The following is a 27,494-nucleotide window of genomic DNA, read 5'->3' on the forward strand; positions in this document are numbered from 1 at the left end:
AGGGTGGGTTTAGAGGTAGAGCAGAGAGAGAGCATGGCAGATCGTGCCCTTTTATACACTATTGGGACTTGGGGTGGGCTTTGATGGCCACTTCCCTTGTCATGTCCCTTGATGAGTCCCAGGAAGTTTCCTAATCAAAAACCAGTTTCAGGAGGAAGGGGGCTTCATGGTTGGGCAATACTGGCTTCTAGTTACTCTTAACAAGTGGCCCCTTTGAGAACAATAGCTGAGGCAGCCAGAGATTGTTGTTGATGGCTCCAGGTGATGGGTTTAGCTGGTACATGTCAGCCTTCTAATCCTCTCATGGCTGTGGATCCTTTGTCATGCTGGATTGCCTACGTGGGGGGGGGATGTGCCTGCGTGTCAGAGAAAATACTAGCTCACAGAGTCTCTTTTCCAGGGTCTCTGGTCTTCTGGCCTGGCATGGTGTCCACTTAACAGCAAATGGTTACTGGCATTAATCTGCTTCACATGGCTAGGGAGCTTGGTTCTCTTCCTGCTGCGCTGCGGTTAAGAGGAGGCAGGTAACCCCAGGAACCATTGGCACATCATCTCAGGAGAAGGTGTGTGTCTCTGCTGGGTGTGTGTCTGCAGTTGGCATCAGCTTAGGGTCACCACACAGTCCATTCCCTTTTGCATGTTTACGGCACAGTCCAGTTATTACAGAGTTCATAAGTCCAAAAGGAGCACTATAAGCGCCTTGCAGGGCAACACCGGAGCTGGCAACCCTACTAAGGAGCGTGGGATTTGGGTAGGGAGGGAATTCAATAGGGCATAATGCCATAGAGTCGACCTTCCAAAGTGGCCATTTTGTCCAGGTGAACTGATCTCTGTCCCCTGGAGATTGGTTGTAATAGCCGGAGATCTCCAGCCACCACCTGAGGGTTGGCAACCTTACTCAGGCTTGTTGAGCTGGGACCGCCTTTCCCCTTTTCCACCCATTGGGTGCTCTCCCCTGTATCTGGACTCCTTGCCTTAGCCTGCCCCATATGGGTCTGAGTCCTACCATGCCTCCTCTGCTGTGGCCACACCCCTGGGATCTGATGGGCCTGGCTGATGGCTCTGCAGGGGCCTTCTTGCTGTACCTGACCCTGGGCCACTTCCAACTGAATGGGTATGTGCCGGGGTTAGGGATGGCACCTCCAGACAAGGTTTTATCCCCTCAAAAGAGATCTAGAACCATAGTCCTCAGTAGAATATTTAGGGATGAGGGGAGAACTGCATTCAGGCTTCTGCTTGACTTTGAATCTCAGTAGGTAGGTTTATACTATGCTGAGAGAATGAACTTTCTCTTGTGGAATCTTGAGGTCCTATCTACCCTATAGAGACAGTCTACCCTGAGCCTTGAAAGAGTATAGCAAAGAAACCTGAACAAGATCCTATTTCATAAATCTGTCCTTTGAGAAGTACTTGAAATCTAACTAACCTTCTCGAAGATACAGTATGTTCATCAGTACCACATATTTGATCACCCCAGCTGATCATTTACACCAACTGTATAAAAGAGCTAGATTGTTTTGAGCACTATGGATATGGGACTTGGCTTCTCTGTGCGTGTGTGTGTTTACTGTTGTGGGAGAACAAGAACTAACGGGAACAAGGGAATGGGGTCTATGTGAACAACATTGTTCTATGAGCAGAAAGCAGAGACATATTAAAATGCTCTAGAACAAGGGAGAGATGTTTAGGACTGGCTTTACAAAAAAAGAGGGGTGTGCCTTATAAAAAATAAGGTATTTGACACCACTTGTGTCAATCTGTATGATAACTGTAGTGACTGATACAGAAATCCACAGCAGTCAGCTATCGTGTAAGACAATACAATAGTCACTTTGACGATATAATTGTTGGAATGTAGCCTTAAACATAATTTGGAAGCATGGTGTATGTGGAGGGGAGGAAGCAGAAGGAACCCCTTTTTGCTATCTGTATGCAACCCTGTCAATGAAAGCCAAATGGGAAAGTATACAGAGAAGTTATTGATCCATATTACAAATCTTGAAATGTGAAATAGTGACTTCTACTTGGTGGATGACTATGAGAACTGCAGGAATGTTGTTTACGCTGTGTAATTAAACATGGACCAAATAAATGGATGCCAATATTTTTATTGGTAACAATATCTTAAAAGGTATATATCAAGATGCATAGCCGTGTTTGTCTGTAGCAGCAGAAAAGAGCAAGAGTCCAGTAGCACCTTAAAGACTAACAAAATGATAGTGCAAAGCAACTTTCCCCCCAACTTTGGAGTACCCAAACAGATGTTCTCCATTGAAATTTAGAATTCTTGAATTTTGTTTAAAACTTCTTTTGTTAATCAGAAAGTGGTAAATGTTTATAATAAGCCCCAGATTTCATCCCCCTCAACTCCACTGGACCCTATTAGCCTTCTGCAGTTTCCTTTTTCCTTCAACATCTGTTCTTACTCCTAAATGTTACATTTGTTAAAAACTTAAGAATGGTTGTCTGGTAGGATCAGATAAAGATCTGTCAAAACCAGCACATGAGTTCCAGCAGTATGTAGGTAAATGTCTCTGGGTGTTCACAAGCAAAGCATGAAGGGAATAGCTTTCTCCTTTTGTTTGTACTCCCATGTCTGGCATTCAGAGGTATGAGTTTTCTCTTCACATTGAGGTTCACTTAAGAATATATCATTGATAATAGCCACTGGTAGACATAAGGAGGACACAGAAAATTGCTGGGCTGGAATGAAGTTTCTATGAGGCTGGATGGTAATCTGCATTGACCGTCTAGGTATATTACACTGGCTTTATATTATATGATACAGTATGTCTACACAGGGACTGAGTTCAGACTGACAGTTTGACGCGCAAGGGAGTCGTGGCAAAAAAGACCCGGAACAACTTGTTCCGGGTATTCCTGGTCACACTGCACTGACTGATGTGGGAGTATACCGGGGAGGAGGCGCAAGGGAGCGTTTGCACTGTTGCCCTGCCCCTGGCAGAGGCGCAGCTGTAAGGCGTAGCTTTCTTTTTGGTAATCTCGAGATATGTGCTTATGCGCATCAGCAATTGTGGCTTTCGGCGTTCACGTTTCCGGGAAGTGGGATGAACGGGCTCTCCAGGGTTTGCTACCACTTTCACCAGGTACTTTTTAAACTCGGGAGGGAAGCATTACAAGACGGGCTGAGTACGGCTGGGGAACGCCGGACAGCTGTGCCTGTGTGAACGGCCCCTTTAATCCGTTTGAGAAACGTTTCTGAATCATGCCTATATCAGGCCAAACTGCCAGTCTGAACTCAGCCAAAGGAATTTCAAAGGGAGATTAGAAAGAGAGACTGCTGAATTGCAATTGATAACAAAGCTCAAGACAATGCATCCTCTTGGACTGTACAGCGACCTAGTTTTCTGTTTCATTACCATTGGGTGCTATTATCACTTGGCTTCTCCACTCTCCAAGGTATAAGGACCAATCCAAATGGATCCTGCAAAGAAGCGGTGCGGCACGATCACACCAGCAATCGGTAGGTGCCGCTTCCGTGGCAAACGGGATGGATTTTTTTTTTTAACTGAAGTTTGTGCATACAGATGACTGAGCAATCGTATCTGCACATCTGAAGGTGGGTGGTGGGCTTACCGGAGAGGGCGACAGACGCTTCCGGACCCCAACAGAGCTCCGAGGCATAGCCAATGGAGGGGAAGGTGGGCCCCCTCGTCACAGCCGCTCTAACCGCCTGCGCGACAGTGGCCATAACGACCCTCCAGGGGCGGCAAGCATGGCTGCAGTGGGAGGTGGCCTCTTTGTGCGCATGCACTTGTTGGGAGCTTGTGCGCATCCTGTGGAGACTGGGGGGGGGGGCTGTTCGCGACGGTGGCCGCCGGATGCCATAGGTGGCCGCCGGATGCCATGGGATTCCACCGAAAACGCGATCAGGCGCCCGCCCTTGCCCCGCGGTTTCCAGAAACTACTACCTCGGAGGTACTAGTTTTTTATCCCGCATCTTCGGCGGGAAGCCTTGGGTTCGGCACGGGAGCTCTACACTTCCCAGATGTGGTGGTGTGATCGTGCCCGGAAAATCCGCCTATCTTCCGTCTCTGTAGCGTGGCTAATGTTCCGTGTGACCGCAGCCTATATGATGTAGAGAATGGGATTGCAGCACTAGTCCCTACCTCAACTATCACTTGTAGATTGTGCCTTGAGCACACAGTTTAAGAACATAAGAAGAGCCCTGCTGGATCAGACCAGTGGTCCATCTGATCCAGCACATTGACTCACACAGTGGCCACCAGTTCCTTTGGAGGGCCAACTACAGGGCATGCAGGCCAAGGCCTTCCCCTGACAGCACTGGGATACATGGGTGCCCTTTGGTCACCATGGCAAGTAGCCACTGATAGACCTCTCCTCCATGAATCTATCTCATCCCCTTTTAAAGCTGTCTATTCCTGTGACCATCACTACATCCCCTGGCAGCAAATTCCACATTTGAATCATTCTTTGTGTACAGAAGAGTTTCCTTTTGTCTGTCCTAAATCTACTGCCCATCAGCTTAAAAAGATGCCCTCGAATTCTGGTAATTGAGGAGAGGGAGAAAAAAATTCTCAACTCTCTCCACCTCATGCATAATTTTATCAACCTCTATCATGTGTCGTTGTCCCCCCCCCCCCCCTCATCTCTTTTTTAAACTCAACAACTCTTCAGCCTTTCCTAACAGGGAAGGTTCTCCAACCTCCTGATGATCTTGATTGCCCTCTTCTATTTACTTGTGTTCAAGCTCTGCAAAGTCCCAGTTTGTATGAAGAGAGCCTATTGACGTCTAACTTGCATATAAAGCATACACTACCCTTGGAGGTTGGGAGTGGGCCTGGCCACCATGGTCTCACTTCTCTCCCCACCTTTTCTGTGCCCCCTATTTCCAGCCATCTGAATAGAGCTATCGATTTAACTAAAGCAATAAACTTGATTTACTTTGAAATAAGATGTGTAAACATAAACTGACTACAGAAGTACAACAAGGGAAGTGAGGGACAGAGGAGAGAGAAGAAAAGGAAAGTATGAGGCAAAGGTTTAAAGGGCACCAAGTTATAATAGCTTATTTTATAGTTTAATGAGAGGGGTTGTGTTTCTCTTGCTCAAGTGGCAACTCAGCCTTGAATGTGCATACAAGCAGATAAGGAAAGGAATGGTTCCATTAGAAAGCAACCCAGTAGCCATCACAGTGTAGTTTGGACAGCAGGTATGGAAAAAACAAAACAAAAATCCTTTGGCTGGCCCTATCAAGATGAGGTAGGGAGGTAATTGCTTTATGCAGCCTTATTGGTCAACCCATCTTAGAAACATGCCTCCTTTTATGAAACAGAAGCTAAGGGAAAAAATATGCAAACCAATTAAATTGACATAATTTATAATGTAGTTTAGCTCATCTTGAACCAGAGCATACCCTGTTGTGGCCATAAGACTTTACTTCCTTGTTAGAACTTTCTAACTTACCACTTGTTTTACCAAATATTATGTTAAATCAATGGATAGTGAGTTAATACCTACAGAAGCTTGGACTATCAGTGCTTGGTAAAAACACGCTAGGGAAGGTGCAGTTACGATCATTTAAATGGTCTGAGGGAGTCCTTGCCAGACAAGCAGAAAAATTAGAAAGCAGCAGATCAAAAGGGATTCTCAAGCTTCTAATGTGAAGAGCTGCTCATCACAACATGGCAAAGAAAGCCTCTAAGTCCTCATGCTCACTACCATCATAGAGCTTTAGGGACAACCTGGAGACCTGTTACGGATCTCTAGCAGAGCAACATGTTAAAAGCATTTGAATAGTGAAGTTCCAGTCAAAGAGATTGAGTTTCTGCTTTGGTCATCCATAGGTTTTTTTTTTTATTGCTGACAGAAGAGCTGTTGTACATATGGGTCAGTGCATTAATTAAACTCTTAGGGGTGGATCCTGTTGCCTAAATACACATAATTCTTGTGTTCACACCATGGTCAAGTTTCAAGTTTAGGATAACTTTCTCCCTCTTTTTTCAAGTTCCCAACCAGGAATTTTAAAACATCATTTAAAATGGCTGAGTAGTACCTTTGTCTCACACCCTTGTTGTTTGGTGTAGTAGTTAAGACTGTCGAACTCTAATTGGGAGAACTGGGTTTGATTCCCCACTCCTCCACATGCAGGCAGCTGGGTGACCTTGGGTCAGTCACAGTTCTCTCAGAGCTCTCTCAGCCCCACCCACCTGACAGGGTGTCTGTTGTGGGGAGAGGAAGGGAAGGGGATTGTAAGCTGCTCTGAGACTCCAAGTGGAGGGCGGGGTATAAATCCAGCTCTTCTTCTTCTTTATTTATTATTTGTTTTATTCAATTTATATCCCACCCTACCCCACAAGCAGGCTCAGGGCGGCTCACAACATATAGTAAAACAATAAATAGTAACTCATAAAAACATCACAGATGCATCAATTCTTCTTCTTTAAAATATATTTCATAGAATCGTAGAGTTAGAAGGGACCGCCAGGGTCATCTAGTCCAACACACACACAGTGACTGCTGTTTAATGCCCAGAAGATGACAAAAAACCCTCTATGAACTCAAGCCAAACTGGCCTGGAGAAAAATTGCTTCCTGACCACAAAGTGGCGATCAGCATTTCCCTGGGCATGTAAGAAGGGCCACAAGAACTAAGCACCAAAGCAAGCTTTCCTGCCCTCCCCCTCCTGATCTGACTAAATTCACAGAATCAGCATTGCTGACAGATGGCCATCTAGCCTCTATCTGAAAACTTTCAAAGAAGTATAACTAAAAGAGAAAAGATTCAATATGAATATGACTAGATGCTAAGATGTTCCCCAAGTAAATAATCTTAAATCCAAACCGCATTGTCTCACAGTGCAAGAATGACCTTATAGGTATTGACCTCCATGCCAGACCTGTTAGCAATTCCGCTCCCAAGCCCAAATTATGGTTTCTTTGAACCATGTCATGCTGACGTGTCCTAGCAGCTGAGTGGTATTACTTTAGTGATGGGACTTGGGAGAAGAAACAAAACTATTTTTCCCCACTAAAGAAATATCTAAGTGGTTAAGAAACATTGATATCATCATCAAAGCCCTGAGCACCCACACCCAAAATCAAAGGCAACATTAGACAAACCAATAGTAATAGACACATTTAGGCTGCAACCACGTATTATTGTGCTATCATTGTACAATAGCAGTTATTTCCATGCATGCTCTTCAGCTGATGACTGCAACATCAGCTGACTACTTGAACATGTGGATGAACTACCAAATGTTAAACATTATAGACATGACCTGCATATAACTCATATCACCTCAAAGACAGGGTTTTTTAATGGAGTCTGTTCATATCTACCCTTGTCATATGATACATAATTGATTGAGTAAGCAAATTCGTTGGGTATGAAATTATGTGTATATGACTTTAGCACCTCAACCCTCCTTCCTCAACCCTCCTTCCTCATCTTGTGATGAAATTTAAAATCTGGAGGGGGGGAATACAGATTGTGCAACCAAATTAATTGGGTATGAAATTATGTGTATATGACTTCAGCACCTCAACCCTCCTTCCTCAACCCTCCTTCCCCATTTTGTGATGAAATTAAAAATCTGGAGGGGGGGGGGGATACAGATTGTGCAACCAAAGATGCAGCGCACAGATTTAGCACAATTATGCAAATATATTTGAATTGCATAGTGGATGTATCAGTCATGAAAGTGGGGTGTCTGACTGAGAAATGTTGGGGGAGGTATTTCCTTTTTTTGATTGGCTTGCAATCCTGTAAAATATCAAGCAGTAAACCACTATGAAAAGTCAGTGGTCTTCTTGTGCCACCATCTCATTATAATACTAAGGGATAAACTGTATCTGAGTCACATCATTACCCTGTTCAGGAACACCATTATCTAAAAGTGCATCCTGCGATTACTCACAGTCTTCATGGTATCATGGTTTGGCTGAATGCTCAGCGGAGCTTTGTCTTGGGTGTGTAACCCAAGTTTTATTGTTCTCATTTATAATCTTTAAATAGAAAAGGAATAACCTCCTCAAGCCTTGATTCAGCATCATCAAAGTATTTCACAACCCCTCCCCAGTCCAACATCTAATCTTCTAATTCTCAGTCTCATGGAATGCACAAAGTTTAATTGATCTCCATAACCTCTCATTCTAAAACGAGATAAGGGAGATCACTGGGTTCACAAACTATGCATCTGATAATAGCATGGTCCACAATCCCACAGGGAAAGTACACCTTGTTCATCATTGTATTGTAAACACACATACCTGCCAATAAGTATGGCCACTGGAACATATTTACCTGGGCCCTTCAAATTTTGCCATTGTAAGTATCCTCACATGCAAAAACCAATTAGTTTTGGCCTTCGTATCATAACAAAGAGAAATAGAAGATTAATCAGGTGGCTAACAAAATTTGGTTCTCCACGTGAGACCAGAAAATCACTAGGAAAAGGAAATTGTGACTTGCACTAAATCACTTAAGAAATCATTGTTTTCATTCCATATTGGGAAGTCAGTGTTGCGTTTTTAATGCTAAGTATCAAAATAAGGAGGCAGCATGGATTCAAACAGGAGCACAGTTTAATAGGTCCACTACTATCTCTGTCTGGAGCTACAGTGAGTACAACTTCCTTTCTCCCTGTTCCTGCCCACATCAAGTCCTGGAGTAGACTCGGGCAGACTAAAACACTGGCCTGGATTAAACATCACAGTCAGAGACGGCATGAGTGTCTTTTACTTAAACATCAAAACTATTGTCGTCATTCCAGACATATCAGATCAATACTGCTGATGTTTAATAAAAACAACAGTCAGGACCTTCCCCATACCCGTACAGAATTAAAAGGGAGAGAGGGAAGGGAGAGAGAGAAAGGAAGGTCCCTTTTGCCTGTCAGCCGTTTGTTTGTTCCTGAGTCCCTTTAAATTTTAAAGAGCCAGTAATTTCATTATTTTCTGTTCTAAAAGTTAAAGAGCCATTATTTTCAAAGTCCAAAGGCCTGGTTTATTGCCTATAAGAAAAGACATCTCCAAACAGAGTGGAACCTGCCCAGCAGCTTAGTGGCCCTCCCACCATTCTCTCAGTGTTGGGCACTCAGTGGGGTCTGCTGATAGAATCACTCTAAAAGCACAGAGAAGCCTGTTGCCTGTGAGCTGACAGCTGGCCTAACGAGTTAAGTCAGAACTGATGGCTAGTAGACTTGGTCTCCAGAGTGCAGATGTCAGATCTACTAATCCAGAGACCTGGACTACCACCCATAGATAAAAGACCCCTTTCAAATTGAGGGGAACCTGCCCAGCACCTTAGTGGCTCACCTGCTATTGTCCCAAGTTGGGGCAGCAAGGTAAGTCCCGGGGCCTGTTTGGAAGTGATGGCTACTTGACTTGGCCACTGGACTATGGAGGCCAGATCTACCTATCTAGAGGCTTGGACTACTGCCCATAGGAAAAGCCCCCCTTTGTTTGGAGGGGGCTTTTCCTATTGGCACTCGGTCTAGTCCAGTGGTGGCGAACCTATGGCACGGGTGCCAGAGGTGGCACTCAGAGCCCTCTCTGTGGGCACGTGTACCATCGCCCCAGCCAGGCCCAGACCATCATTAAAGTGTCGAATTCTCTGCCAAATAATTTTATGTAAATGAAAGCATTTGGGATTGCTTTCCTTACTTTGTTTGGATCATCTTAATTCAATTCAAATACCTTTTATTGGCATACAATATTAGAAGCATTTACCAATAATACAATCCAAAATAAATTATAATAAATTGGCATTCTAAACTTTTAAACTTAAGTTTTTAGACTTATAAATTAAGAATCATTAATATGATCAGGGTCACTCTTCCGTTTTATAAAACCATGGAGAAACTTAGCGGTCAGTTCAATGATCTCCGGATCTCGTGAAGCAAGGAGAAATTGTACCTTGATTCTATCCGATTGGCCTGCTACCAACCTAAGGGGGGCTTCTATAAATTCCACTCGAATGTCATTTAACAATTTACAGTGTAAGAGTACGTGCTCAACAGTTTCTATTTCTCTTCGATTACATTCACAGAACGTGACTGAAAAAGGAATTTGCTTGTATCTCCCCTCAAGAATAGCAGAGGGGAGAACATTAAGACGGGCCAACAGATAAGCTCTACACATTTGCAGTGAAGTCAGGCAGAAAAAGTAATATGGTAGAGCACCAGAAAGGGGATAGGCCCACCTTACTGAGAAGCACCTTAAGTTAATGTATGAGTTGTTTTTTTCTAAAGTAAAACCTCAGTATTCAGGTTAAATTGCCATGTGGGCACTTTGCGATAAATAAGTGGGTTTTGGGTCGCAGTTAGGGCACTCGGTCTCTAAAAGGTTCACCATCACTGGCCTAGTCTTTAGTCTTTTCAGTCTACCATTCATAGAACATAACTGACAATAGATCTGGCCTCTGCAGTCCAGAGGGCAGTCTACCAGCCATCAGCTGTTCATTGGCATTTGTGTCTCTTTGAATTTTAAAGGGCCATTGTTTTTGTCTTTCTTGGCCCTTTAAAACTTAAAGGGACCAAGGCACAGAGAAACAACTGATGGGTGCTCCCTCCTCCCCAGCCTCTCCTGCCTCCCACATATAATTCTTGAATCTGATGTTATTGGGGGTGATAATGTCAGATTTGGGGATCGTTTTGGATATTGCCAACCCAATCTGATACCCCAAATACTGAGCATGTCAACAGGTTGCTAATATCTAACTGCCCACTCCTACTAAATCAGCACAAGTTGTGTAGGCACCTTTTGTTATGTTGACACTTTGCTGCTGCAAGAATGGTGATGGCCACTGGTTCTGATAGCTTTAAAAAGAGAACTGGGCAAATTCATCAAGGACTAGTCTGTCAATGGTCACAACAGCTAAACAGAAGTTCCACTATCAGAGACAGTGTGCCTCCAAATGCTCCTTCTTAAGGGGCAAGCAACCTGGGAAGTCTGTTGGCTTCGTGCCCTGTCTGGAAAATACCACACAATTACTCATCCAGAAAAGACTATGCAGCACTGACATCAGTGCCAGCGTCAGCATAATTGAAGGGGCAGCTGCCAGTCCCACTGCTGTTGACCCACACATCTCCTCTGATGTCCTTCCGCTGTCTGCTTGTTAGAGTTTTGTCAACAAGCTCTAAGCTGCATATGCTGCCCGCTGCTGCTGCTGGGGAAGATATGTGGGTGGTGCATACAGTTGTAGCACTCCTGGGCTCCTTTCACATTACCGTTCTAAACCGGATGCTATCTGTTGTTGGCCCAGTTTCGAGTAAAGCAATACAGAGACAGCAAACTTCATCCTATTAATGAGCTGTCTCTGAAGCGCTATGACCATTTCAAACTACGCTGCTTTTCCTCCCACCCTTTTTCACCACGTGATCTTCCTCGCCCTTTTTGCCCTCCATGTTCTAAGTTGTGCACTAGAGCGCTAAACCAACGTATTCCATCACTGCAGTCAGGGCATCTCAATGGTGCCTCTGTGACACTGAAGTGCTATATTGGTTTAGTGCCATAGCACTCAACTTAGAACATTGCTAAAACGATTATGTCTGAACTGACACAAAGAATCCATTAGCAACCTGCTGCTAAACCAGATTACAAAGGCTGTCTGAAAGGAGCCCTGGTGGCTTCCTTCCATTGCCTTTGGGGAAAGGGCATACAGGCTGTGGGGGCAGCTGGGTCTGCAAGCAATGGGAGAACTTGCAAGTGGGCAGGAGAATGATGCACAAGTAAGTGGGGGCATGTGGCTGGATGGGTAAGAAGAGGAACCTGGTAGTGGGCATGAGAGGGCCTGGATGCTTTCTACTCAGGGCCCCCCAAATCTGGAACTAGCCCTGACCTGCCTACACTGTAAAGAGAGAGGTAAAATGCAAAAAGAGGAAGTAGAAGATATGTTTGGAGTAGTTAAGATGATGAGGGAATTGGAGCACCAAGACAGCTGCTGTAAGTCCTTGCATGGAACCTTCTTAGGCTTGATCAGGGCCAGAAGTATGAAGCTTTGGCTCTTAACTTGTAGCTAGGAGGAAGGTGTACTGACAGAGAGCCCCACTTTTATTTTTTTGGTCATGTTTGCTTGTTTAGATTTTGTATTGAAAGCTGCTTTCCCGCTGGAGTGGTGGTGTACAAATGTTTAATGTGTGTTAAACTAAGCTTGTGATTTTGTGCTCATGCAAAATACAGAGAGAAAAGTAAAAACTGGTAGGTTTTCCTTCAGAAACTTTCCACTACCTTTACTTTCAATTTGATCCACTCCTGTTGCTATAGTTCAATTGCTGCTTTTATGTATGTGTATTTTATTGGATGTGCATTTTATCTTGGTTTTAATTTTTAATCATGTGTTTTTGTTTGGTTTTTATGGTTTTGAAGATGTGTTTTTATTATGCGTGTTTTTAATCTGTTAGCCCCCTTGGTGGCCCTGATGAGGGCAGAAAGGCAGGGTATAAATTTTGTAAACAAGCAACTAATTAGTTTCTAAAGACTTTGGAGCACCTGTATTGGTCTAACATATTCCATAGTGAAGACAATATGTCTAATTTCTCTACCATCTTCCTATTTTCCTCTAAAAATCTTTTCAGCACTTCATAGTAACAGTTTAATTATCTCTTTGCAGGGCTTCCCCATTCTGATTGTTCCCCCCCCCCCCAAAGTGGTCTGACTGACAACTGACAGCAAGTCCTGGACACCATACAGGAATGTTAATGGTCACCCTCCTCTGGTCAGCAATAAAACTAGCTGTTCTAAGACATAGTCGTTTATTATATCTAAGCATATTGTTTCTTTGTCATAACCCGAAAACACATTTTCCCAGGCATGTGAAGGACAATGAAGTCATTCATTAGGACATTATTTTACTTTGGTTGCCTCTCTGTTTTGTTTTGTTTCTATCTCAAAAGCACCACCAGAGTTTTGGTCAGCCATTCTGGGGCATGGTATTTCCACTCTCAATGAGAGGCAAACTGCATGTGGTACTCAGTCAGATATATCCTCACCTGTTTTCTTTTTGCTGCAAATGCTTCAGTCTTTAACAGAAGGCCTGTGTGGAAAGCAGAAAGGGACTACTTTTTTCTCTCTCCAAAGGTTTTCCCACTAAAAATGACCCCCTGATCCTGTGACTGTTTTTCCATAAGAATGAAAACATTTGGGTAGCCTGCTGTGCTATAGAAACATAAAAAACTACTATACGGGTCCCCATATAATTTCCCTCACAGTGGGGGGAGGGAGCTGCTAAGGTTATGTAGAGATTGTTGTAACAGAATCGCTATTGGAGAGGGGAGGGTATAAAAGTTCCTCTCCCTCCAAGTGAGTATATAACTGCACACTGCTGCCTTTGCAGCTGCATTTGATAAAAAGAACATATCCAGGGAACATTTCAAACAATTCTAGCTTGCCCTGACTTTGTGGAAGAGTTTGTTCCTGTTAAGTTTTTCTTGTTTGTTGGGCTCTACGCCTTCTTCCACACATAGAGCAGCACCATTCATTCCTCATATTTCCCCCTTATTGCAGCTGATGAACTTCCCTTGTTCTTTCTATAGCTCTTAGATCCACAGATAACAATGACCAACTGGTTCGAACAGTTCTGCCAAGCTTCTGACATGCCGTTTATTTTCTTTCCATATTAAGCAGTCAAACACCCTACTAGCTTGAGTAACTAGTCAGTTACCAGAGATTGCCCCTTGGCATCTCACTGACTTGTCAAGGAGGAGGTGAGGAGGGAGTGGCGTCTCAAAGATCACCGTCAGGTATTAATAGTGAGCAAAGGGGAGCGCACGCTGCTGTAAAGCTGTCCAGCAGCCCACATTGCCAGTGCAGCAGCCGTGCATCGTACATCAGGTAAGAGTTTCCTTTGTAGCATTCCTCTTAGAAGGTAAAATCTCCCTGAGAAAAAACAAATGCTGCTGCGTATAATGAGAATGAGGTAGGGTCGCCAGCCTCCAGGTGGGACCTGGGGATCCCCCGGAATTACAGCTCATCCCCAGACTTCAGAGATTGGTTCTCCTGCAGAAAATGGGTGCTTTGGTGGGTGGGCTCTATGGCACTGTACCCCACTGAGGTCCCTGCCCTCCCCAGGCTCCATCCTTAAATCTCCAGGAGCTTCCCCACCTGGGTCTGGCAACCCTACCCCTCCATTCCTCGCCAGTGGCGGGGGGGGGGCTGGTAATCCTAGAATGAGGAAAGACGTGAGACAGGATTTGCCACCATCAGTATGTTTTCTCCTAAGATGTTTTTAAGTGTACCCATGAAATATGAAGTGTGAATGGGACAAAGCCAGGTCTGTCATCCTGCTACCCTCCTGTTAGAGATTTAGGATTAGGAACAGCTCCCTGCCCAGTGTACATCTGGCAACAAACTTAGGTCTGTTGTTGTGTGGAGAGGAAATGGCAAATCCCTTATGAACCTGCCTAATCGCTTATGAGGCTGCCCTGCTGTTATGGTCATCTTCGAAGGCCCTGCTTCCAGTGCCCCTGCCTTCTGAGGTTAGGTGGGAGTGGGTGGCAACCAGGAGATGGCCTTCCCAGTCATAGCACCAAAATCCTGAAACTTTCTTGCCAGGGAGATTCATCTGCCCCCTTCCGTTGCCGTCTTCCACCAATGGGCGAAAACTTTTTTGGTTTTGCTTGGTATTCCCTCAATGATCCCTCCTTCCTAACCATTGTTTTATGTTTTAATGAGGCATGTTTGGGATGGGGTTTATTTTAATGATTTTATAATAATATGTTTTATTTTGTGCATTTTAAATTAATAGCCTCCTTGGCAGCCCTTGTGAGGGCAGAAAGGCAGGATATACATTTTGTAAATTAATAAATAAAAATCCTTTATATTACTGCCTGTACAAAATGTAAACACATTGTCTCCTATGTCATGAGGGGAGAGAAGTTAATATTACCACCAGCAATTTATTAATTTTATATGTTTTATATAAAATTAAAATAATATAAATTTTTATAATTTTATATGTGTTATGTTTTTTCCAGGAAATTAGTACCAATTTATAGACTGTCCTAGCAAGCATATTGCTCCTTCTCTCCATAATTTCTGGACCTTAGGACATAAGACACAAATTTAGAATGCCGGTGCAGCATTGAAACTAAAAAGCTAACCTTTTTAAAAAGTCTGCTGAAATGTGAGTGAAGTTATATTAGAATTTTAAAAGTCTTGACATTACTGAGTTTTTCAATCATATTCCAATGGCTGCTTTTCTGGGAACATCCCCCCTCCTCAGAAAAAAATCTGTGGGGGAGACCACTCTGGAATAGGGTGTGTGTTTCTGCAAACTTGGAATAATTTCCTGGTTTGCAGAAAAATATTAAAATGTTATATGTAAATCCCCAAGTAACTTACGTTGTCTGTACATGTGTGTATGATGCACTCCCCCCATAAAAGGTCAGCCAAAGAGATGGGAAAATGCATGGGATTGGGGAGAATAGAGGAAAATGTATGACAGGGAGGGGGAGAAATATGCAACTGAGACCATTGGGAAACATACAAAGGGGAGGCTTGGGAAATGGGAAGGAAGGTGTTCAAGGAGAAGGGGATGTGGGACTGGGAGCATTTTGGGGAAGGCAGAGAAGAGGAAGAGGAAGAAGAGGAGGAGGAGGAGGAGGAGATTATTGTATTTATACCCTGCCCTTTACTACCCAAAGGAGTCTCAGAGTGGCTTACAAAGTTTTTCCCCCTCCCCTCCCCTCCCCTCCCCACCCCACAACAGACACCCTGTGAGGTAAGTGAGGCTGAGAGAGCTCTGACAGAAACTTTCAAGGACAGCTCTTATCAGAACTATGGCTTGCCCAAGGTCATCCAGCCAGGTGCAAGCGGAGAAGTGGGGAATCAAACCCGGTTCTCCCAGATTAGAATCCGCGCACTTAACCACTACCCCAAACCAATCTTGACAGTGTATCAGAGCTTTCATGGGTTTTTAATTGCTAATTTGCACGTTAAAGTATCTCAGGTAACACATATCCAGCAAGATCTTTTTCTGCCTGAGATCCTGGAAAGCCACTGCCTGTCACTAAACAATACTGAGCTATATGGACCAATGGTATAAATCAGGTTCATATGCTCAGAAGGTACACACAATAAAACCATATGAGGGTGACTGTGACTTACTCACACAGCCTCCTATGATTTTTGGGGAACCAAGTTTGTTTTAAACTATAAATCTTTCCCTCAGTCACCAGGTGGTCTTAAGGTAGCTAGTGTATAGGAATTGGTTCGCTGCTGTGAGGTAAGTTTTGTGGTGCGCAAGTAGAATACGTAGATCACTGGGGTAGGATTTATATATAAACAGCACAGAAGATTTATTTATTTACAGGTTGCTTTCAAAGAACAGATCATCAGCAGAAGTATCTAGGTAGACAAAGGATAAACCTGGCCAAGGCACATAAATTTAAGCTAGTTACGGCTTCAGAGAGTGGTTTGAATTTTCTTAATGATTTCGGGTTCAAACAGGCTTTTACTGACTAGCCACTAGGTTGGATCCTCTCTCACACACAGGATTCTACCCGCACCAGCCTACCCTTTCCTCAAAAGTCAGACTAAATGGTACAAGTCTTCTTATTAACAGAGACGAGCCAAACAATCAGGTACTCTATTCTCTCACAGGGGTAAACCATTCTGCCACACACTACCATTCCAGAGCACCCTTAGTGACCATGAAGGGGGGATTGTTACTGCTACTCCTGTATGCACAGACAGCACATCTCTAATGTGATTCTCCTGGCCTGTGTCCTCAGATGCCAGGATCTTTTCAGAAACTGCCTGTTGCCAACAATTCAGTTTATTTTAGTGCACTTCAGGTTAGTGTACTTCAGGAGGAGACCTTTGTCTCCTCCTTGATGCCAAGTCTGTCTTCAAATGGCATCCATTTGTCAAGGAAGCATGTGCTTATTATCTCATCCAAAGTCTTGTGGAAAGAAAAAATCTAAGTTCATGAAAGATAGGTGTGAATATGACATTATATTATGCTCCTCAACATTCTCTTATAAGCACCCCTCAACTGAAGTTCAAGATTGGCCCAGAAAGGATCCCCCCCCCCCCCCCCACATTAAAAAAAAGCCACACGGCAGTTGGTGGTAGGGTGGACTTGACTTCAGTTACTTAAATGCTTATTTTCTTAGGATCTTTTTAAAAAATGCATGGTAGACTCCCTAGGAGGCCTGTTTAAAAAGTCTTAAAAGGGCAGTTGATGTTCATGGTCCTCATATCCTTTCCTCTTTTAGTCCTAAAACCAGCCTGTAGATCAAGAATGATCATTGACCAGGAAATGGAGAAAAATGAGCTTCAGTTGTACCCTCGGGAGGAGCACAGCGTGCTGAGTGAGGCTGAATTAGAAAAGCTGGGCCTGAGAAACCAGGCGCCATCGCCCTCCATCTGTACCAGGATTCAGAAGATAAGGTCTGGTGTGTCTACAATTCAATATAATAGCTGGTTTGAGGAGGCTGGAAAATCCTTTGAAGGTCTAACTGCCTTCAGTTCTTGTGAGCAGCAAAAAGAGAGAGAGAGGGTGGTGAATGGAATGATGATCTGGTGGGGGTGTGTCTGATGGCCTGAGGCTTGGACAGACTGGAATGTTGGCGAAATATTTCCACGCCCACTCCTCTAAAGCTTCTGGGCATGTATTTGCTGGCATGTTTTTTTCAGCTATTTTTTTACCTCACTCGTCAGCCGAAAACTGATTTTCAAAAAAGGTTCATAGCAAAAATCATTTTTTTAAAAATTAAAATTCCTTGGATGATGTAGGCTTGCCAACCTCCAGGTGGGGTCTGGAGATATGAAATTACAGCTGATCACAAGATGACAGGGATTCGTTCCCCTGGAAATTTGAACCTAAGCTTTCCAGTAGGGTTGCCAACCTCCAGGTGGGGGCTGGAATCCTCCCAGAAATAGAATTTCCAAACTACAGTGATTGGTTCTCCTGGAGAAAATGGTCCCTTTGGGAGATGGGTCCTATGGCATCCAGAGGTCATTTCGGGGGGGAACGTGGGGCAACGCAGTTCCCCCGGGTGAGGTGCAGGGGGGCGGGGCACATGACGAAGCCCCGCCCCCTGCTTCTGGCCGCCCCGCTTCCGGCCCTCATTCAGCCAGGAGGAGGCAGGAGAAGAGGGAGGGTAAGTTGCTTCCTCCCCGCCTCTCCCCACCCCTGCCTGCCTGGGGCCAGGGAGGGCCTTGGCGGGGCTTCCTCGCACTCCCACTGGCCTTGCAGGTCCACCACCGGGCCCCTGATGTCAGGGGGTGTGGCATATGCTAATGAGTTATGCTAATGAGTTCCCCTAGCTCTTTTTCTACAAAATGACCCCTGATGGCATCACATCACTGTTGAACTCTCTACACTCCCCAAACTCTTCCACCCACCCCAGCTCCATCCCCAAACCTCCAGGAATTTTCCCAACTTGGAGTTGGGAACCCTGTCTCCCAGCTACTCCAGGATAATAGCTTCTATAGCTCACCGAGTTTCTATGTCTAGGATAGGATTTTCACAGGATCCCAAGTAGTATTTCTAATGTCAGAGCCAGTTCTCCATTCTTCCATAGTCCTGCATCTTCAGAAATCAATGCAATTAGAAAACTTATCTCCCTCCTGTACGTGCCTTTCCTCATCTCTTTTCCAGGTGCTCGGGTTCAACTGCAAAGTCCTTGCTGTATCAGCTGCTCCCCATCCTGACTTGGTTACCACGATACCCAGTCAAGGAATGGCTATTGAAGGACATAATCTCAGGATTCAGCGTGGGAATCATGCATCTTCCCCAGGGTAAGCTATCTGGAATCCTACTCATAGCTCTCTCAAGGATAACATCAGCCTCTTCCCCAAATTCTCATACTCATTCATTCATTCATTCATTCAGTTGGATATTTCAACCACGCTCCCATAGCAAGCCAGGTTCGGAGTGGTGTACAATATAGTTATTAAAACATCAGTTAAAAACAGGTTAAAAGCTAGTAACAGTAGCTGAAGATGGTGCAAGAGAAGCCAGTAGAACCACTATCTCACAGGAGGAGGTAGGAGTGCCAGGATGGAACCGTCGCTGTCCTCAACCGAACATCTGGCAGAACATCTCTGCCTTACAGGCCCTGTGAAACTGTAACAAGTCCCACAGGGCACAGATATTATTTGGCAGAGAGTTCCACCAGGTTGGAGCCAGGGCAGAAAAGGCCCTGGCTCTGGTCAAGGACTGCCGTATGTCTCTCGGGCCGGGGACCACCAATCGATTTTGATCTGTGGAGCGCAATGCTCTTCTGGGGGTATACTAGGAGAGGTGGTCCCAAAGGTATGTAGGTCCCTGACCATTTAGGGCCTTGAAGGTCAATACCAGAACCTTGAACCTGATCTAGTACTCCACTGGAAGCCAGTGCAGCTCACAGAGTGCAGGATAGATGTTGCCAGGTCCCTACCTTCTGCTGGCAGGGGACCAAGCATCCTGTGTGGGATTTTCTGGTGTGCGCTAAGCACGTCGCCACGTGGATGCTCTAGCATTCAGCCAGAAACTATGGTATCATAGAGTTTTTAGGCTGAGTGCTGGAGCATCCCCCCCACCAACATGCCCGGCACGATGACGTCACCTCTGGGTGACATCATCATCCTGGGCGTGTTGTCATGATCCCAGCGCTTTGGGGACAGGGCTCCCCCCACCAGCTGGATCTGGGCTAGCAGATCGGAGGCCCCTAAATCAGGCAACCCCCCCCCCACCTGCCCCCAGGGGAAATGGCAGACCTAGGTGCATGGTGTCCCTGTAAGGACCTACGCAACTGCATTCTGTACCAGTTGGAGTTTCTAGGTCAGCCTCAAGGGTAGGCACATGTAGAGTGAGTTATGGTAATCCAGCCTAGAGGTGACCATAGCATGTATTACAGTGGCTAGGTCAGGACAAGACAAGACAGGACTAGTTGCCTGACCTGGCACAATTGAAAAAAATGCCAGTCTGGCAACATTTGGGACCTGGATCACACCCAGGCGCTTAACGGTAGGTGCTTGTCTCAAGGGCATACCATCAGAGCTGGGAGCTGACACCCTGCACCCTGCACCGTAGTCCTCCTGGCCCAGCCACAGAACCTCCATCTTAGAAGGATTCTGTCTCAGCTGGCTCTGTTTTAGCCATCTCCCCAACACAGCCTCCAGCCCCTCTGTCAGATTTACTGGGGCGGCCTCTGGTCAGCCACCCATCAACAGATAAAGCTGGGTGTCATCAGCACAGTTTGGTGTAGTGGTTAGGAGCCAGTATGGCATAGTGGTTAGGAGCACAGACTATAATCTGAGAGAACTGGGTTTGATTCCCCACTCCTTCACATGCAGCTGCTGGTGTGACCTTGGGTCAGTCATAAGTTCTTTCAGAGCTGTTCTCTCAGCCCCACCTACCTCACAGGGTGTCTGTTGTGGGGAGGGGAAGGGATTGTAAGCCACTCTGAGACTTCTTCAGGTAGTGAAGGGCAGGGTATAAATCCAGTCTCTTCTTCTACTGGTGACACCCCAGCCCAAACCTCTGCACTAGATGGGCGAGTCAGTGCATATAGATGTTATATAACAGTGGGGAGAGGATTGCCTCTTGAGGGACCTTGCATAGTAAGGGGTACCTGGGTGAATCTCTCTCTCCCAGTGCCACCCTCTGTCCCCGACCTTGGAGAAGTGAGGTAAGCCACTTCAAGACTACCCCACAGACTCCTACATCAGCAAGGCAGTGGGTCAAAAGATCATGGTCAACCATTTTTTAGAAGTAGAGGTGATTTGCCATTGCCTTCCTCTGCAGAGTCTTCCTTGGGGGGGGGGGGTCTCCCATCCAAGTACTGACCCCGTTTAGCTTGTGAGATCTGACGAGATCAGGCTGTACCCTGCTGCCTTCCCTACCCGATGTCATTTATACTTAATCACAATTTTTAGCCTGTGTCATATCATGGCTCGTAGTGCATTCACACCACTGAAGAAGACAAAATCAGAAACATGTTTGTATAGCTCTGGATTAACTTATTATGTGATAAGCACGTTAGTTGGTGAGCCAGTTAAGTGAGAAATACTCGTTATATTGCTAGATACATTTGTTGCATCGATTGGTTTATTGGCTATTCAGCAATGGAGAAACTATTTTGATGCTGTGTAGTGTTGCTTACTGTAGAATATATTTCATTGCTATGATTAAAGTGTACTTTGTGTTGGTTTCTCTATTGAAATAACTTTTGATCTTGCTCACTAAACCTGGTCTGTTTCTTTGGGTTGGATTTTGTTGCCCCCCCTCCCCTTCTTGGGCCACTGTGTGAGATAGGATGCTGGACTAGATGGGCCACTAGTCTGATCCAGCCGGGCTCTTCTGAAGTCCTTAAGATACAAAGAAAAAATGTGTTTAGAGTCTGGCTGTCTAGTCTGGCAATGATTCACTCGTCCTTTCCCATGTACTTTCAGGCCCCTTCATTACAAGAGTTCTGGTAGCGGGCATGAGAAGCTTCCACTGAGCCATTAATAATTGATCTGATCAGCAACCTGTGACATTCCTCTCCCCAGTATTAGGCATCCTGGTGTTTGTTTTCTGTGCCCTTGGCAACAGCATCTGGTTTTCAGGAGTCCAGTCACATTGTGTGGAACTTCGCTTAGCCATCAAGAGGTTCCATCTTTTAAAGTCATTTTTTTGTGGTGGGCTGCTATGGCCTGCAGGCTGTTGATGGATATCGTTTTAGGGAGCACAATCCTGAGCAGCCTTACACCCTTCTAAATCCATTTAAGTCAATGGGCTTATAAAGGTGTAACCAAGGGTCATTTCCTGCAGGAGCGCACAGGAGCAGAGCTCCGGCAGTAAAGAGCCCAGGGGGTGGGCACATGCAACAAGCCCCACCCCCTGTTCCCAGCAGCCCTCGGTCAGAGCAAGAAGCAGCCAGGTAAGTTGCAGAGCCCCCCCCCCGGGGGCCCAGTCCAAAACAGTCCAGTGACACCTTTAAGACCCAAGTTTTATTCAGGTGCAAGCTCTCCCTCCTCCTCTGTGAGGACAGATCTCCATGTCCCCCCCCCCCAATAGCTAGCAATCCAAAACAGTCCAGTGGAGCCTGAGTGGTGGGTGTTGCCTTCTGACACACTTCCGGTGAGGTCAGGGGGTGTGGCATATGCAAATAAGTTATGCTAATGAGTTATGCTAAGGAGCTCCCACACCTCTTTTTCTACAAAATGACCCCTGGGTGTAACTCTACTTAGGATAGCACTGTTTATGTTCCCTAGGCTTCTTTTAATATTGATGATTTTATGGCTGTTGCGTCTATGAATTTTTTTTCTCTTTTGCTGTCTCAAGGAAGTCTACATAAATAGACAAATAATTGTTAACATCTACCTTTATTTTGCCTAGGTTTGGCCTATGCGCTTCTAGCGGGGCTGCCTCCTGTCACTGGCTTGTATTCATCCTTCTATCCTGTCCTGCTGTATTTCTTCTTTGGGACGTCTAGACACATCTCTGTGGGTGAGCAGGGGATGGGGGAAAGAAGGGGCCTGGACGGATTGTGTATCCTTGTACTACTTAGGAGATTCACTGCACTAGAGACCACAATCTCGTTTTAACATGGCTTAGTAATCTCTTAACAAGCTTCATGGTGCTTATCTGCCCTTCTCATTTAGTATGAGAGGCCTAGTCCATTTGCCCCAGTTATGTTTAAAGACAGGATTATCCTGGGATCTTCTGTCTCAGGCCCCCCCCCAAAAAAAATGGATGACAGCTTGATCCTTTACCATGAAATACAATCTTTTCAGCCCATGGCAGTGCTCCCGATAGGTATGGATAAGCAAAGCCAGCTGCTCAGTATGGCAAATAAAACTGCTTCCTATGGAGATACCAGGTGAGCCATGTACTCGGTCTCCCCACTCAAGCGTCTGTCTCCTTCCCGCAGGGCCGTTTGCAGTCATCTCTGTGATGATTGGGAGTGTGACAGATTCGTTGGAACCAAGCAGCAAGTATCTGGAAATTATCAATGGTACAAATAAAACAACAATCATCAATTATGCCCTAAGGGATGCTGCCAGGGTGGAGCTGGTGGCTGCACTCACCTTCTTGGTGGGCACGTTTCAGGTGAGGACCAAAGTGCAATATGCTTTTCAGAAGACTAGAATCAGCTTCAAAATATGCTTCTGAAATATTATGGAATGCCCTATTGTTTCAAAGACCGTGCCATTTCCACACAGCAGAACTGAATAACTGATAGGGACTGCAGGGACTTCAGTATTATGAGGCACTGTCAGAAACAGAGAATGCTTCAGGCAGTCCTTTGCATTACAGTGAAAGGCTTCTCTGCTCCAGATGTTGTGCAGACTCTGTCATATCGGCCCCACTGGTGATCACAATGGGCGGCAGTGTGTACATGCTGTAGCTCAGTCTATTTGTTTACTTAATGACTTCCTTTGTACTCCACCTTTCTCTCCAGTGGCAGCCCAAAGCAGCTTAAATTGCTCTTCTCTCCTCCACGTTTTTAATAGTATATTTTTATTTTTAAAACAAAATAGTAACATAAAATGGGAGCAGAAGGAAAAAAAGGGATTATATAGGGGTTATGGAACAATTAATATTTATCAAAGGTTATTATACGTAGAAGATATAAACAAAATAGATACTTCTCCCCAACATCACCTTCATTAGAATTTTAAGACATTTTTCTACAATAATGTCATCATTAATACATATTCTGTGTCACATATTTTGTCAATGCTACATACTAGCTATAACTTTTAATATACCAACATTTGAAGGAAAATCTATTATCTGTCTTGCTATAAAAAATATTCATATTCAAAACTTCTTCTCCTTCTTTTTCTGCACTATACTACATTCGTATGCCTTACAATACATTTATAGACCATTTTTAAGCTGTTTCTCATTCTAAGTTTATCTCCTGCTTGCATAATAGACACTCCATCTCTCCTCAAATTTCAAACTTCTCTCCTCCACTTTTGTCTTTCCAACAGCCCTCTGAGGCAGGTTAAGCTGAGAGTGTGTGACTGGCCCACGGTCACCCAGCAATTATGATCTGAAACACAGAAGATCAATATGCAAGTGAGGTGTGAAGCACATTGTGAGGGCTGCATGTATGCCAGACATGATAAACTGATGCCTGTAAATTATCAGTGACGAGCAAGCCTAGATCCTGTTCATGAGTTCATCCTGGGAAAGATTACAAGGCTCACCAGTTCAGATTCCAGAAGTATGAATTCATTTTTCCACACGTATGAATTCAAGGAATCACATACAAAGGCCGTATGACCGAATATAAGAAGCTGATATTGAGTTTGAACATTAGTTCCTCTTGCCCAGCACTAGCTGCTCCAACTGGCAGCAGCTTTCTAACTTTTCATGTTAAGGTCATTCTTTGCTACCTGAGAGCCTGTTAAGTGAAAGTAATAGTGATTGCATCCATGTCCATTCTCTGTCTTAGGGCCCATTCATACAGGCTCTTTAAATCCACTTTGGCTCCTGTAGGCAAACATGTTTTTTTAAAGGTTTTACACACCTAAAAAGGATAAAATACAAACACACACACACAAAAGGATCAGAACAGTTTTGGAAAACCTGGATTAACGCTTTGTTAACTGCAGGAGAACAGTGTTTTATCCTTAAGACATGTGAAACCTTTATTTTCCTTCAGAAACCAAAGTGGTTTAAAGTGGCCACATGAAAGAGACCTTGGTCTCTGGCAAGTCATATTATCCCTCAAGGCACTATATACTCGTAGTATATTTTGAGATCCACCATATCCCAAAGATCTGATGGGGACATCCATTAAATGAATCTTTGGTCTTATTCTGCTGTTCTCCCTGCTGGCTTTTCCACCACTATTTATTTAGATTTCGGGGGGGGGGGGTTGTTTGATAAAATATTACAAAAAAATGAGTTCTGTGTTGTGTTGGCTTTTTTAAAAGGTTGCCCTTGGCCTGCTGCAGTTTGGCTTTGTGGCCATCTACCTATCTGAACCCTTGGTACGAGGCTACACCACTGCTGCTTCTGTCCAGGTGCTGATCTCCCAGCTGAAGTACATATTTGGGTTTGACGTGGAAGAATATTCGGGTCCATTGTCACTGATCTATGTAAGTACCTGTAGTCGGTTAGGCTAGATGTAGAGAAGAGGTGGTATGTGAGCCTGTAATCCTTTCAGTGTTCATCTTCCTCCCTTCCTTCCTTAAACATTGCAGAGAGGTGTTTTTAGATATGCACAAGCTTTGATACGTTGTGGGCGGGGGGACCTGTGTGTATTCAGCTGAAGGAGAGAACACCAACATACAACAAATACCGTGCACAGATGCTTTTCAATGCTTTTCAATTTGGAGGAGGCTTGTAGCTCATCAAAAAAAATTTTTTGTAGCGTTCATTGAAAGAGAATTTTGGATTAAAACTTTGGTATTTGGCAACCTTGTGCTGAAAATTATTGTTGAACTCCCTGAGGAAGATTCTGAAACAGAAGGATATCTGGACTTCTGTTGGAGGAAGACAGAGCACATGTTATAAAGAGAATTTAAGGAGTCCTCCCTTTTGAAACTTTTATTTACAGAGAAGGACTATTATTAATTATAAGGTTGTACAATATCTTTTGAGATTCTATGGAGATGATATTCGATATTCTTATACTATGAATTATGAATGATTAATTATGAATGAAGAAATTATTGTAATAATATTTTTCAAAAATATAACATTATTTATGATATGTTATATTCATCTGTGCATGGTATTTGTTGTATGTTGGTTTTCCTACTTTCCGTGGGTCCTTGTTTGGTTTTGTGAAGGAGAGAACACAGCTTATACTCATACAGGTCCATCAGTACACAATCAGAGCCCAGAAAAAACAGGGATCCTAAATGTGTGGGGTGAGAACTATGTGCATACGATTGCTATTTGAAGTGCTTAAGTCAGAGATGATGCTTGTAACCAGACTCCTCTCCCAGGCCTGATATTCATGTATGTGTAAACAAGCCCATAGTACATTTCACAGAGATCACAAAGAGAGAGTAGGGGCCCTCAAACCAAATTTGCTTGTTTTTAGCAGGGAATATTTTGACATTAGAAAGTAAGAACCTGAGTAGAGGGCTGCTACTGAGTTCTGGAGAGAGAACTGCTGGCAAGGTAGCCATTTGGTTGGTCTCAGAGTTGTCAGGGTACATCACCATAACAAGAGTGTACGTCGGACTTTGAGGGAAGTTCCTGAGGCTGTAGAAGATAGATTTGCTCCTAGGGAGATGGATAACGAAGGATCTATTCCAGTGACATGCCAGGGTTGCACCATGATCATTTTTCTGCCTTGTCAGGAAATGCATTACACATGCTGCAAGTGCAAGCTTATAAGAATGCTTGAGGAGAAGGTGGGAGAACTCAAGGCACAAATCTGTACACTGAGGAACATCAGGGAGGGAGAAAGGTTTTTAGGCGTGACGGAAGAGGGGCTCCTGAGAGAACAGCAAGAGCTAGCAAATCCTGAGCAAGAGGAAGGAAGTAACAAGGCACAGGTGGGTGAGTGGAAGAATGTGACCTTGAGGAGTAAGATAATCAGGAAACACTCACAGCCAGTGGAGCTGCAAAATCGCTACCAGCTGCTTCTGATGGTGGAAGATCAGAATAGCTCACTCTGAGATCAAAAGGATGTGACTGACACACAACACACATAGGCAGAGAAGGAACCAAGCTATCCCACAGAGGAAGAGATGAGTAGTGGTGATTGGTGACTCCATACTGAGAGGGACGGAAGAAGTTCTGTGCAGACCAGACAAGGAATCTCGAGAGGTTTGTTGTCATCCTGGAGCGTGTATCTGAGATGTGTCTGAGAGAATTCCAAAACTGGTCAAAACTTCTGATCGCTACCCACTCCTGCAGATCCATGTGGGAACAAACGATACGTCCTGAAGAAACCTTGAATGGATCTCCAAAGACTACGAGGCTCTGAGCAAGAAGTTGAAAGATCTGGGGGCACAGGTGGTGTTCTCCATTTTACCTGTTGAGGGTCATGGAGCTGGAAGGGAGAACAGGATACTGGAGGTGAATGGCTGGTTACGTAGATGGTGTCGTTGAGAGGGATTTGGCTTCCTGGGCCATGGTATGTACCTCCAACATGAAGGACTATTGGCAATGGATGTGGGTGCATCTTACAAAGAATGGGAGGAATGTCTTTGCTGGAAGACTTGCGAACCTGATCAGGAGGACTTTAAACTGAAGCCATCAGGGGTGGGAAGAAAAAGCCTGATGTTGTGCGGCATCCCCAACACTAAGTTCAAGAAAGGGAATGACCAGAGAATAAATGAAAGGGACTTGGTGGGATGAGTCTCATATATGAAGCACAGTGATTGAAGGATATACCTTGTTCAAACGGAACAGAATAAACAAAAAAAGAGGTGGGGTGGCACTATATGTCAAGAATGAATACACTTGCACTGAAACTCAGGATTTCAAGAGTTGCCCTGTTGAAAGTGTGTGGGTAAGGATAGAGCAAGGGGAAAAAGAAGGGGATATTGTTGTGGGGGTATACTACAGACCTCCGAACCAACCAGAGAAACTGGATGATGCATTTGTACAACAGC

The 27,494-nt window shown here is 44.6% G+C and overlaps 1 protein-coding gene across 1 annotated transcript in view; it reads left to right on the forward strand.

The window, feature by feature from the left end:
- The window catches only part of CELSR3 (cadherin EGF LAG seven-pass G-type receptor 3), a 169,046-nt gene that overhangs the window by 110,799 nt on the left and 30,753 nt on the right, over positions 1 to 27,494 (forward strand). The window contains exons 36-40 of the mRNA XM_015427973.1: positions 17,204 to 17,378; positions 18,592 to 18,731; positions 22,297 to 22,407; positions 22,781 to 23,010; positions 24,852 to 25,016. Coding sequence (XP_015283459.1) covers positions 17,204 to 17,378; positions 18,592 to 18,731; positions 22,297 to 22,407; positions 22,781 to 23,010; positions 24,852 to 25,016 — 821 coding nt within the window. The remainder of the gene's footprint in view (positions 1 to 17,203; positions 17,379 to 18,591; positions 18,732 to 22,296; positions 22,408 to 22,780; positions 23,011 to 24,851; positions 25,017 to 27,494) is intronic.

Source organism: Gekko japonicus, unplaced genomic scaffold, assembly GCF_001447785.1.
Source record: "Gekko japonicus isolate JY-2015 unplaced genomic scaffold, Gekko_japonicus_V1.1 scaffold980, whole genome shotgun sequence".
Classification (NCBI taxonomy): domain Eukaryota; kingdom Metazoa; phylum Chordata; class Lepidosauria; order Squamata; family Gekkonidae; genus Gekko; species Gekko japonicus.